We start from the raw sequence: 13,081 nt of genomic DNA, 5'->3' as shown, positions 1-13,081 counted from the left end.
ATCGGTTCCCATTGTTGTTGGTACCGACATGGACCACAACAACTGGATCCTCCCCCTCCCTCTCCAGTATCCTTTCAAGCCGGTCAGAGATGTCCCGCACCCTAGCACCGGGCAGGCAACATACCATGCGGGACTCTTTATCCTGCTCACAAAGGATACTATCTATCTCCCTGATAATAGAATCCCCTACAACTACAACTTGCCTATTTACTCCCTCCCCTTGAATGGCCTGCTGAACCATGGTGCCTTGGTCAGCTGACTCATCCTTCCTGCAACCCTGTTCGCCATCCACACAGGGAGCAAGTGCCTCATACCTGTTGGACAGAGTCAAGGGCTGAGGCTCGTGAGTTCCTGACTGCTGGTTCCCTTTACCTGCCTGACTTGCAGTCACACCCTGCTGTCCCTGGCCACTGGCAGGATTTAAACTACTTACTCTGATAGGTGTGACTGCCTCCTGAAACACAGTGTCCAGGTAAGTCTCCCCTTCCCGGATGTGCCTCAGTGTTTGAAGCTCAGACTCCAGCTCATCACCTCTGAGCCGGAGCTCTTCGAGCAGCCAACACTTACTGCAGATGTGGTCGCTGCAGCTCGCAATGGGATCTGCCAGCTCCCACATCAAGCAGCTCAAGCACATCACCTGACCAGCCATCACTAATTAATTAATTAGTTTAATTTAGGTTTACGAGTTTAGCTGTGTTTTTTAAAAAATTTGGGGCAGATTTGCTATCAACCAATCAGATCACAGCTTCCCTCTGACTTCACTTTTGGGAAAAAAACAAAACTGGAAAACAGGAAGTTACCGTTAGGTTTTTATACTCAGAGACTGCTCCTCCTCCTCCAAACGGTTCCCAAAATTAGGCCCGAAGAAAGAGAGAGAACAAAACAGTCAGGAAAAAGCACCTTCTCCCACTCTTCACCGAATTACCTCACTGCACCAAATTACCAAATTCTCACTCGGTCTGTGTCTCTCTCACTCAGGCTGTGTCTCCTTGGCCAGCGCAATGCTGGTCAAACGCCATGACTGTAAATATCCTCTAAACACTGTAAGGAGGTATCACGGTACCTCCATGTTGAATACAGTTGTAGCCGCTGGCCACCACCCCCGCTGGACTCTTTTTAACAGGGGGTGAGAATGTGGTATTATCAGGTATTGCAGCACCTGAGAGGCTGAAGTCCATTGGTTAAACCTGGGGGTTTACCATTGGCTGTATAGTATGTAGCTCCGCCCTGATAGGCAGGGTATAAGAGTCGGTGCCATCCCAGCAGCCCTCATTCTGTACCTGAGCTGCTGGGGAACAGTTCTAGTCTATTAAAGCCTTCAGTTATGCTTTAACCTCGTCTTTGCAGTTATTGATCGTGCATCACATATAGTATCCTAGATTGTATTGACAGGGCCACGGCGTAAGAGTAAGGAGGTCATGTTGAACTTGAAGAAGACATTAGTTCGACCTCATCTAGAGTACTGCATCCAGCACTTTGCACCGTACTTGAGGGTGGATGTGATGACATTGGAGAGAGTACAAAGGAGATGCACAAGAATGATTCCAGGGATAAAGAACTGGAGCTATGAGGTAGATTGGAGGCACTGGGACTGTTTCCTTTGGTGAAAAGAAGGCTAAGACAAGACTTGATTGAGGTTTTCAAGATTCTGAGGGGTATGGACAAGGTAGGTAGTGAGAAATTGTTCCCTCTCAAGAGTACATCAAAAACTAAGGGCACAGACTCAAATAATGGAAAAAGGAGTAGAAGTGATGTAAGCAAAAATTATTTCACCCAGTGGCCGACTGGAATCTGGAATGAACGCCGAGAGGGTGCTGGGGAAGGTTTGATGAGGTATTCAAAAGGGGATTGGCTTGCTATCTGAAAAGAAATAAACTACGAGATTACGGAGATAAAGCAGGGGAGTGGAATTAGGCAGAGAACCAGTGCAGATCCAATGGGCCTAATAGGCTCCTTCTGCACCATAACGATTCTGTGATTCAGCGATTCTGAGTTAAGGCACAGGCAGCAGAGCTTTGGATGACTTCAAATTTCTCTCAAGACTCAAATTGCACATTTCAAAAGAGCATTAAAATTCTACTTAGCCTAGCATTTTAAGTATTGGCTGGGTTCGTGCAGTGTTGATTGAGTGTTTCCAGCTGTTGTCATGGAGCTGTTTGAAGGCTGGTTAGACAGCATTACAAGCAGAGTCTGGACAGTAAATTGTCCGGTCTACCGATAATTTAACCCAAAAAAGAGATTAACAACGCACGTTTGCGCTGTGTTACCTGTGCTGGTTTCAGTACTAACGTGTTGCCTGCAGCCAGACACGCTGCGCTCTTCCATGCCAACATCATGAGTGGATAATTCCAGGGAATAATAATCGCACAGACACTGGAAAATACCAACAAGTCAGTCGTCAAATCCAACCTAAGCACTGCTCAGTCAATCATTTGTCCATAAAAGCATTTTACACTTCCAGGCTATTTACGAAAGCGACTGACGAATGAATTCTCCATCTTACCCAATTGGTTCCTTCTTTGTAAATGTTAAATTACGATTGGGACGTGCTTGATTAATGGGAATTGTAGAACCCTAAAGGACATCAAGAATTATTCAGATTAGATTTGTCAAGAAACTATTTTTTAATCAAAATGAAGTCAGGTGTCAAGTTCCTTAATTGAACCACTAATGAATGAGGACACATGTTTAATCAGGAGAGTCAAACTAGTTGGGACAATGGCCTATCTGAAAAAAATTGTAACATAAACATACTCATCCTCTGATCTGGAATGTCTCCTTGCTTGTCAACTTTACCACCAATACATATTTGCGGAAAACCTTTAGTTTTTCCATGAGCCAATGGATCCAATTTAGAACACATTCAATTTGTTTTAGACAAGAAACATGCTCAAAAACCAAATTTTTAAATAAAATGTAATGATTTAATATCAAGCTGTAGAACCACTACAGTTAGCACTCACTGTTTCCATTCTTTATAATAAGCGAATGGAAGATCCATGGTGTTTGTTAGTTCTGTACCTGGATCTTGTCACACCATCCTGCAAAGTATCTGAATGTCTGAATGGACATTCCAATATGCGTCTTCAGAGCAAGTGTGTACACAGCCCCCGAATCAATGGCCTCAATGGTAGCAAGCTCTTCCTGGTGCTTCTCCATCAGGTCTGCAAGTCTATGGTTGAACAAAATAAGTACAGCAACACAGAAACTTAAAAACAGGAAGAAGCTACGTATCACCGAAGGTTGCAGGTATGTAGATTGTGATTACTCACAGGGTTAAAGGAACAGGGATTCACTTTACCTTTTCTAGTATAAAATATTGTGTGCCGTAATTTCTTGTGAGGGCGGAATTAGAAAGTTACACCTAAACATTTGTCCATTAGGCCCTCATTTTGTTGATATCAATTGAAACACAAATTTCGAACCCAAATTTCCAACCAATCTTATTACCATGACTGAGAATGCACAAATCTATTTAATCATTCAGCCTGGGGAAAGCATTAGTTTATACTGAAGTTTCAAGCTATCCATCTTAATGTTTCATGTGATTATTCCATAAATATGAAAATCATTTCTAAGAGAGTTGTTCTCAAGTTGGGTTACCATGGATTCCTGAGGCTGTGTAAAGATTTTCTGAGACACTGAAAAATAATATGAAACTGTTCATTGAGCATAACAGCAAACGGGAAGTGGTCAGAGATAGTGCTGGTGCAAGTTGAGAGACAGGACCATGTGCATCACAGGGTGGACTGGTTATCTCACCAAGGAAGGGAGCACACAAGTGCAGACGGATTCGGCAAGGAGGAGCATGCACACCAATCTCACTAATATCTGCATCTTCAATGCCTTATTAAAAAATTCTTCACACAGCGAATTTTCATATTACGGGTATTATATTACTTAGAAAGGGGTGTCAAGAGATAACTCGTCTATTTGAATAGGGTCCTTTGGTCAAAAAGAGTGAAAACAGGGCAGCACAGTGGCACAGTGGTTAGTACTGGGACTATGACACTGAGGAAACCGGGTTAGAATCCCGGCCATAGGTCACTGTCCGTGTGGAGTTTGCACATTCTCCCTGTGTCGGTGTGGGTTTCACCCCCACAACCCAAAAGATGTGCAGGTTAGGTAGATTGGCCACTCTTTTGTAGTCCACCAACAAAACAGAAGAAAGGAAAACAAACTGAGGGACAAAGCAAAAAAGGGGCGCTCCTGTTAGGGGCATTGCTCAAACATAACAAAGATCAATGGAAACTTTTTTAAAAACATCAAATAAGAGTGCAGTTAAAGGGGTCAATAAAGCACCCCAATCCCTGCGGTGCCCATCGGGCACAGAAGGCCTCGATGGCGCCAGTGGACACCGCATTCTCCCTTTCCAGGGACACCCGGCCGGGGAAGAGGGGCAGACAGTCTGGCCGGACGACCCCCTCGGTTGCCCGCCGCCTGGACCTATGAATGGTGCGCTTCGCCAGGCCCAGGAGCAGGTTCACAAGGAGGTCCTCCGCCTTCGCTGCCCCTCTCTGCACCGGGTGCCTGTAGATTAGGAGCGTGGGGCTGTAGTGCAAACAAAACTCCAGAAAAAGATTGGTTAGAAAACTAAAAAGGGAGTGCAACCTAAAACATGTATCATAGACATGGAGACATGGTCTATGGACTCCACAAGGCTGTAAAAATGGCAGGCTTCTTGGGAGTCCCTGAACCAGTGCAATACCGCGGTGATTGTACGGCACTGCTGCATGTAACACCCTCCACCCCAGGTCCCCAAGATTGAGGGGGAGGACTCCTCCATTGAGGGACCTCCAGTAGGGACCTCTGCCACCAGACGGCAACAAGGCACGCCATGGTGCGTCCGGTCGAAGGGCGAGGGTAAGGAGGTGATGGATGTGCAGCAGCAGCCCGTACAGGAAACCCCTCCGCGCAGTGCGAAAATGCACGGAGGGTATTTCCATGAGGCGGCTAGGATTGTGGGGCACCAGCCCCCGAGGGAAGTTTCGGGGCCTGGGACTAATGTGAAATAATTCCGTCCGGGCAGGGGTTCGCCCAGACGGTAAACCACCATACACCTGTGCGTCCTCCAAATTACGAGTGCCATCGGGTCCGAGCACGACCGTTTTGAGGTCTCGGGTGGCATTGGCTGCGTCGGACGTCCACCACTGCACCTTGTGCTAACTCATAGGATGTCATTCAGCCCACTCCTCCTCCACCCAGCACGTCCCCGATCCTGGTCACCCCGGCAGCCAAAGCTCGCTCCTCTGCCAGCCACTCGAAATGGTATTGGTGGAGGTGTGGATTCCTGAGCAGCGGCTCCCTGACAACAGTCACCACTCCTGACCGGGGGGGGGGGGGGGGGGGGGCGGGGGGGTGGGGGACCTCAGCAGCGACCCAGTGCAGTCTCTTGTCCCAGAAGAACTTTACAAGCATTCTCTGGATCTTCTTGACAAAGTCAGGGGGAGGGGTCAAAGTGACCAGCCGGTACCATAACATGGAGGCTATCAGCTGGTTTATGACGAGAACCCGACCCCTGTAAGACAGCACTCGGAACAGTCCTGTCCAGCGTCTCAAGCGAGTGGCAACCTTGGTCTCCAGCTCCTGCCAGTTTGCCAGCCAGGATTCCTCAGCCGGGCAAAGATGGACTCCCAAATAGAGGAGGCTGGTACTGCTCCAGGTGAAAGGCCTGAGGTCCTCTGGGAGGGGGTCCGTCTGCCACGGACCGACCAGGAGTCTGGAACATTTGGTCCAGTTGATCCTGGCAGAGGACGCGTCAGAGTACACTGCCTGGCACTCTCGCATCCTCCGCAGGTCAGCAGGGTCAGTGAACATGAGGAGCACATCATCAGCATATGTCCGGCCCGTGCAGAAGCAGTGCTGACAGCCTCCTCCGCAGGAGGCGCAGGGAAGGCTCCTCGCAAATAGAATAAAGTTGGCCAGACAAAGGGCAGCCCTGATGCACTCCTCTTCCAAAGCGAAGGGACGCCGTCAGAAACCCATTAACCTTAACGAGACACTCTGCAGCAGTGGACAGAAGTCAGATCCAGGCGACAAATTGTGTCCCGAACCCGAATGCTTGTAGAATCCCGAATAAATATTTGTGACCCACCCTGTCAAACGCCTTCTCCTGATCAAGGGACAGGAAGGCGCTCGACATACCAGCCTTCTGGGAATGATGGTCCCGGACCAGATGAATGTTGTCATGGATTGTGCGGCCCGGGACCGTGTAGGACTGGTTAGGGTGGATCATGTGGTCCAGTACCGTGCCAAGGCGCGAACTCATTACCTGACGCAAATCTTGTAATCCGTGCTGAGGAAGAAGACTGGACGCCAGTTTTTAAGGTGGCGGAGATCCCCCTCTTTGGCAGCAAGGTAATGGTGGCTCTGCGCCATGAGAGGGACATCTCCCCGGTTGCGATACTTTCCCCCAGGACCCCCGCATAGTCGCTCCCCAGGACGTTCCAGTACGCCCTGAAGAACTCCATGGTCAGCCCGTCCAGCCCTTGGGTTGTGCCCCAGGACAGGCTGTCGAGGGCGCCGGTCAGCTCCCCCAGGCTTATGGGGTATCAAGCCTACAGGTGTCATCCAGGCTGACCTGTGACAGGTCCTTCCCACAAAACTCTGCAAGCATCCTCGCTGGACGGATCCGGAGAGAAGAGAGGATTTGGGCCCGAACCTCCTCCGGATCCGAGACGAGGGACCCGTCGTCAGCCAGCAGCGTAAGGAGCTGCTGACGGACCCCGCGCTTTATTCCAGTGAGTAGAAGAAGGGGGAGCCGCGGTCCATGTCCGTAAGGATCTGGATCCGCGACCTCACATACGCGCCCCGGGACCCGACAAGTTGCAGGTCCTGCAGCGCGCCCTTCTTCTCTCTGTACACCAGCCGCAGGGCCGGGTCTTCATCGGACTGACTGAGACGTGACTCCAGGTCGAGCACCTCCTTTTCCAACTTCTCGACCCTGGATTTCCGCCTCTTTGGCGACCCCCTCGCATATTCCTGACAGAAGGTACGCACGTGAGTCTTGCCCACGTTCCACCATAGCCTCAAGGAGGGGAAGCCTCCCCGCTTCCTTCTCCAGCCAGTCCAGAAGTGATGAAACGAGCCCAGGAACTGCTCATTCTCCAGCAGCAGGTTGTTAAAACGCCAGTACGCGGACCGTGACTGAGCGCGAGACAGGGCGAGCCCCGCCTACACGAGACAGTGGTCCGAGCACGGCACCTGTTGCACAGAAGCCGTCGGGACACGGGGCAGGTACGCCCGTGAAATACAGAGGCGGTCGATTCTGGACGCTCCAACCCCAGGCCTCACAAAAGTGACGTCCACCAAGTCAAAGAACCCAACCAGGTTCCTTAACTTCACCACCGCACGAGAGCTGCACTGGGTACCAAGGCAATACTTGGTCCCGAGGGTGCAATTAAACCCCCCCACCCAGGACGATGCACTTGCCCGCGGCGATGGTGCCAAGATGAGTGGGCACTTGTTTGAAGAAAGTTGTCTGCTGCTGGCCAGCCTGGGGAGCGTAGACATTCACAAAGTGAAGTACCTCGACCCCCTCGCGGACCGTCAAGTGAAGCAACCGGCCTGGCACTGGCTCCTTGGCCCCCAAGATCTCCGGCTGAAAATGTGGGGCCAACAAGATAGCCACCCCGCCTAAATGTGAGGTTAGGTGACTCATGTAGCCAACCCCCCCCCCGCCACTCCAGGAGCCATGTGGCTTTGTCTCCTGGAGCGGCGTGGGTTTAATGCAGGAAGCTCGCCGCATACTTCCCATCCCGGAGGACCGAGAAGTTCTGGAACCTGCAGAGCGCGTCCCTACTGCTGTTAATGTTGAGGCTGGCTAAGGTCAGCTCCATGTCAGTAGTAACGTGCTACTTTCACCTTTTCAGTTCACAGAAGGAGCAGAGGAGCGCAGGCCGCTCTGCTCCCTCAGGAGTCCGGCGAGGAAAGATTTCTGCCAGCGCTGCTCAGAAGTGTCCGAATCTCCCGCCTCTTTAACGTAGGCGCGGGAAGACCGGATGAGCAGCGCCAAGTCCGACCACCGGTCGAGGGCTAGCTGCACTCGGCTTCGGCGACCGCGGTTTGCACGCAGAAAATCCTGGAGTTGCCCTCAGGGGATGAGGGCCGACTCAGTGTCGGCCACGAGGGAGTCCACCATCTCGCTGCTGATGGACCCAAAATCAACCACTGTGCCCCACTCCGAGCAACCGTCCTCCTCCGGGCAGTCGCCGTCTGGGACCGAGTCCTCCGCCACATCGAGTGTGCACGGTCCCACCAACCAGCCCTGGGTCTGCCTCAATCCCACCCCCCAGATTGTCGACAGATAGGTTCCTCACAAAATCCTCTAATTGTATCAGGCCAGAAGGAGGCGGCGGCTCAGATCCCCCCTCCTCTTGCGACACCGGGTCACCGGATAGACCCGGAAACAGTTCCGGAATAAGCTCCGGGGTGGAGATGGGGACTACCGGCGTTGGGAGGCTGGGATGGAGAGGGGAGGCACTCCTTGCCACCACCACCCAACGACCCTGAGGTCAGGGAGGCGTCACAGCCCTCCGGCGTTGCAGAAAGGAATGCCTAATTGAACCGTGCTGCTGACCTGCTTTGGTCTGCTTTCAAAGCCAGCAATTTAGCTCTGTGCTAAACCAGAATGACAGGGAGTGGGATAGCTTGATCTTGGTTTCTGACAAGGCTCGGCACAACATTGAGAGCCGAAGGGCCTGTTCTGTGCTGTATTGTTCTATGTTCTCGGGTGCAAAATGGCACCGGACGGTAACGGGCCCACGGGGGTCTCGCTCACACCTGGCCCCGAGGCGTCCTGCTTGGGGGCTGCGACAGCTCAGGGGTCGACAGATGATGGACTTTGTCTAATCTCTTCAGGGGGCGTGGTGTAATGTTGAGGGTCAGGGGTCGAGGCGCCACCCGCTCTGTTCCAGGGGACATCATGATGTTTTCCTCCTCTCCCCCCCCCCCCCCCCCCCCCAGGAGTTTCCTCCCCCCCCCCCCCCCCTTCCAGGAGTGGCGCCGCTTGCAGGTGTTCCCTGCGCCGAAGAAATCTCCATTTTCGCAACGCCCCCCCTTTTCCCTCAACAATTTGCCGCCGGGTTCGAGATGTTGCCGTCTACAGCGCCGGTCTGGGAGCATGCACATCTCCCCCCCCCCCCCCCCCCCCCCCCCGACCCGCGCCAAAACGACGACGGGCCCAGTACCCGATGCTGAGGCGTCAATTGGCCCAGGATGAGCTTGAGTGGTGGCCCCCAGGCCGGAGTTCTGGGGCGCAGATGTCTCTCGGCTAACGGGGGTTGGGGATATTTGCAGCCAATCTCCGCCTTGCCTTCTTTCGTGCCTTGCGGCCTGGTGGATACCCTCCGTCCTCCACTCTGGCAGCCGACCAGCCAGTCTGCGCCAGCAAGGTGTACCCTGTAGTGTCGGGGTGAAAATGCCAATGGAGGGGGAGGGGCCATCGGTGCCACTCGCGGCCACCTTGGTGGCAGTGGTGGCTTTGGAAGCGGGGCAGTTCTTCTGCACATGCCCCACCTTCTTGCAGGCTTGGCGCTGCATGCCATCTGCAGACCAGAAGATGCGGAAGGTCTCCCCTAGATGGGAGACCTCGAATCCCCCCTTAAATACATCCTTCCGGGGCAAGCGGATGAAAGCCTGACGCCAGAAGGAGTACATGTGCCTGAGGGAGTAGGTGTGCTTTCAGGCGGGACCAGACGGATTCCCAGTTGAATTCTATAGGAAATATATGGACTTGCTGGCCCCGCTACTGATGAGAACCTTTAATGAGGCGAGGGAAAGGGGGCAGCTGCCCCCGACTATGTCAGAGGCAACGATATCGCTCCTCCTAAAGAAGGAAAAAGACCCGCTGCAATGTGGGTCCTACAGGCCCATTTCCCTCCTGAATGTGGATGCTAAGATTCTGACCATGGTAATGGCAATGAGGATAGAGGATTGTGTCCCGGGGGTGGTTCATGAGGACCAAACTGGGTTTGTGAAGGGGAGACAGCTGAATACAAATATACGGAGGCTGCTAGGGGTAATGATGATGCCCCCACCAGAGGGGGAAGCGGAGATAGTGGTGGCGATGGATGCCGAGAAAGCATTTGATAGAGTGGAGTGGGATTATTTGCGGGAGGTGCCGAGGAGATTTGGTTTTGGGGATGGGTATATCAGGTGGGTACAGTTGCTGTATAGGGCCCCGATGGCGAGCGTGGTCACGAATGGACGAGGGTCTGACTATTTTCGGCTCCATAGAGGTACGAGGCAGGGATGTCCTCTGTCCCCGTTATTGTTTGCACTGGCGATTGAACCCCTGGCCATAGCATTGAGGGGTTCCAGGAAGTGGAGGGGAGTACTCAGGGGGGGAGAGGAACACCGGGTATCTCTGTATGCGGATGATTTGTTGCTATATGTGGCGGACCCAGCGGAGGGGATGCCAGAGATAATGCGGATACTTGGGGAGTTTGGGGATTTTTCAGGGTATAAACTGAACATGGGGAAAAGTGAGTTGTTTGTGGTGCATCCACGGGAGCAGAGCAGAGAGATAGAGGATTTACCGTTGAGGAAGGTAACAAGGGACTTCCGGTACTTGGGGATCCAGATAGCCAAGAATTGGGGTACATTACACAGGCTTAATTTAACGCGGTTGGTGGAACAGATGGAGGAGGACTTAAAGAGATGGGACATGGTGTCCCTGTCATTGGCAGGTAGGGTGCAGGCGGTTAAAATGGTGGTCCTTCCGAGATTCCTTTTTGTGTTTCGGGGGGGCTGGCACTACCGAGCCTAAGTGAGTACTACTGGGCCACCAATGTTTCAATGGTGTGTAAGTGGATGGGAGAAGGGGAGGGAGTGGCGTGGAAGAGATTGGAGAGGGCGTCCTGCAGGGGGACTAGCCTACAAGCAATGGTGACGGCACCGTTGCCGTTCTCACCAAAGAAATACACTACAAGCCCGGTGGTGGTGGCTACATTGAAAATTTGGGGGCAGTGGAGACGGCATAGGGGAAGGACGGGAGCTTTTGTGCGGTCCCCGATAAGAAACAATCATAGGTTCGTTCCGGGGAGAATGGATGGGGGATTTGGAGCATGGCAAAGAGCTGGGGTATTACAACTGAGAGATTTGTTTGTAGATGGGACGTTCGCGAGTCTGGGAGCGCTGACGGAAAAATATGGGTTGCCCCAAGGGAATGCATTTCGGTACATGCAATTGAGGGCTTTTGCGAGGCAACAGGTGAGGGAATTCCCGCAGCTCCCGACGCAGGAGGTGCAGGATAGAGTGATCTCAGAGACATGGGTGGGGGATGGTAAGGTGTCGGACATATACAGGGAAATGAGGGACGAGGGGGAGATTATGGTAAATGAGCTGAAAGGGAAATGGGAAGAAGAACTGGGGGAGGAGATTGAGGAGGGGCTGTGGGCTGATGCCCTACATAGGGTAAACTCATCGTCCTCGTGTGCCAGGCTAAGCCTGATACAATTTAAGGTGTTACACAGGGCGCATATGACTGGAGCACGGCTCAGTAAATTTTTTGGGGTAGAGGATAGGTGTGTGAGATGCTCGAGAAGCCCAGCGAATCACACCCACATGTTCTGGTCATGCCCGGCACTACAGGGGTTCTGGGTGGGGGTGGCAAAGGTGCTTTCGAAGGTGGTGGGGGTCCGGGTCGAACCAAGCTGGGGGTTGGCTATATTTGGGGTTGCAGAAGAGCCGTGAGTGCAGGAGGCGAGAGAGGCTGATGTTTTGGCCTTTGCGTCCCTAGTAGCCCGGCGCAGGATATTGTTAATGTGGAAGGAAGCCAAACCCCCGGGTGTGGAGACCTGGATAAATGACATGGCAGGGTTTATAAAGTTAGAACGGATTAAGTTCGTGTTAAGAGGTTCGGCTCAGGGGTTCACCAGGCGGTGGCAACCGTTCGTCGATTACCTCACAGAAAGATAGAGGGAATGGAAAAGAAGTAAAGGGCGCGCTGTGGGTGAGGTAAGTACTGCATAACCACTTCCTTACCTTGCAGGTCAGCTGTTCGGGAGAGAGAGGGAGCCAGGACCTTGGAAAGAGCGCGGGAGTTTCAAAAAGCGCGGGAGCTGCGAGGCAGAGGGGACAGTTTAAAAGGGCGCGCTGTGGGTGAGGTAAGTACTGCATAACCACTTCCTTACCTTGCAGGTCAGCTGTTCGGGAGAGAGATCAGTTTTGGGAGCAGGCCTATTGGCTGACTGTAAATCAGGAAGGATACAAAGGGTGTGGCTGAAGTGCCTATAGAAACAGAGTGCTGAAGGCAAACAGAGTGTATCTGAGTTTGGGTAAGGCTGAGTTCGGGTAAGAGGGGAGTGACAAAAAAAAAAAAAAAAAAAAATCAAGTTAATTAAGTAAAGTAATTAACTAGTTAAGGGAATTTGGTGCTCACCTGAAGGAGGTGCAGAGAAGCAGACCTGTGAGGGAGTCTCTGGAGCAACTACATCACAGCCAGCAGGTAAGTGTTTGGCTTGTAACTGGTAAGTGATTTCTCTCTCTTTGACTTTCTCCTAGCTGTGTAGTGTAGTTCAAATTTAACTTCAGGTTTAAGTCATGGCAGGAGAGCTCAGACCCGTGTCATGCTCCTCTTGTGAGATGTGGCAAGTCAGGGACCCTTCTGGTGTCCCTGACTCCTTCATCTGCAAGAAGTGTGTCCAACTGCAGCTCCTGTTAGACCGCTTGACGGCTATGGAGCTGCGGATGGACTCACTTTGGAGCATCCGCGATGCTGTGGAAGTTGTGGAAAGCACATTCAGTGAGTTGGTCACACCGCAGATTAAAATTACTGAGGCAGATAGGGAAAGGGTGACCAACAGACAGAGGAAGAGTAGGAAGGCAGTGCAGGGATCCCCTGCGGTCATCTCCCTCCAAAACAGATTTACCGTTTTGGAAACTGTTGGGGGAGATGGCTCACCAGGGGAAGGTGGCAGCAGCCAGGTTCATGGCACCGTGGCTGGCTCTGCTGCACAGAAGGGTGGGAAAAAGAGTGGCAGAGCTATAGTGATAGGGGATTCAATCGTAAGGGGAATAGACAGGCGTTTCTGCGGACGCAAACGAGAATCCAGGTTGGTATGTTGCCTCCCTGGTGCAA

The 13,081-nt window shown here is 52.3% G+C and overlaps 1 protein-coding gene across 1 annotated transcript in view; it reads right to left on the bottom strand.

The window, feature by feature from the left end:
* LOC140388187 (mitochondrial 10-formyltetrahydrofolate dehydrogenase-like) overlaps positions 1–13,081 on the bottom strand; it is a 505,408-nt gene that overhangs the window by 223,894 nt on the left and 268,433 nt on the right. Inside the window, exons 13-15 of the mRNA XM_072471959.1 lie at positions 3,022–3,172; positions 2,504–2,574; positions 2,268–2,373 (exon numbers count right to left, since the gene is read on the bottom strand). Coding sequence (XP_072328060.1) covers positions 2,268–2,373; positions 2,504–2,574; positions 3,022–3,172 — 328 coding nt within the window. The remainder of the gene's footprint in view (positions 1–2,267; positions 2,374–2,503; positions 2,575–3,021; positions 3,173–13,081) is intronic.

Source organism: Scyliorhinus torazame, chromosome 13 (genome assembly GCF_047496885.1).
Source record: "Scyliorhinus torazame isolate Kashiwa2021f chromosome 13, sScyTor2.1, whole genome shotgun sequence".
Classification (NCBI taxonomy): domain Eukaryota; kingdom Metazoa; phylum Chordata; class Chondrichthyes; order Carcharhiniformes; family Scyliorhinidae; genus Scyliorhinus; species Scyliorhinus torazame.
Note: the sequence above shows the minus strand (reverse complement) of the source record. Positions and strands in the feature narration are given on the sequence as shown.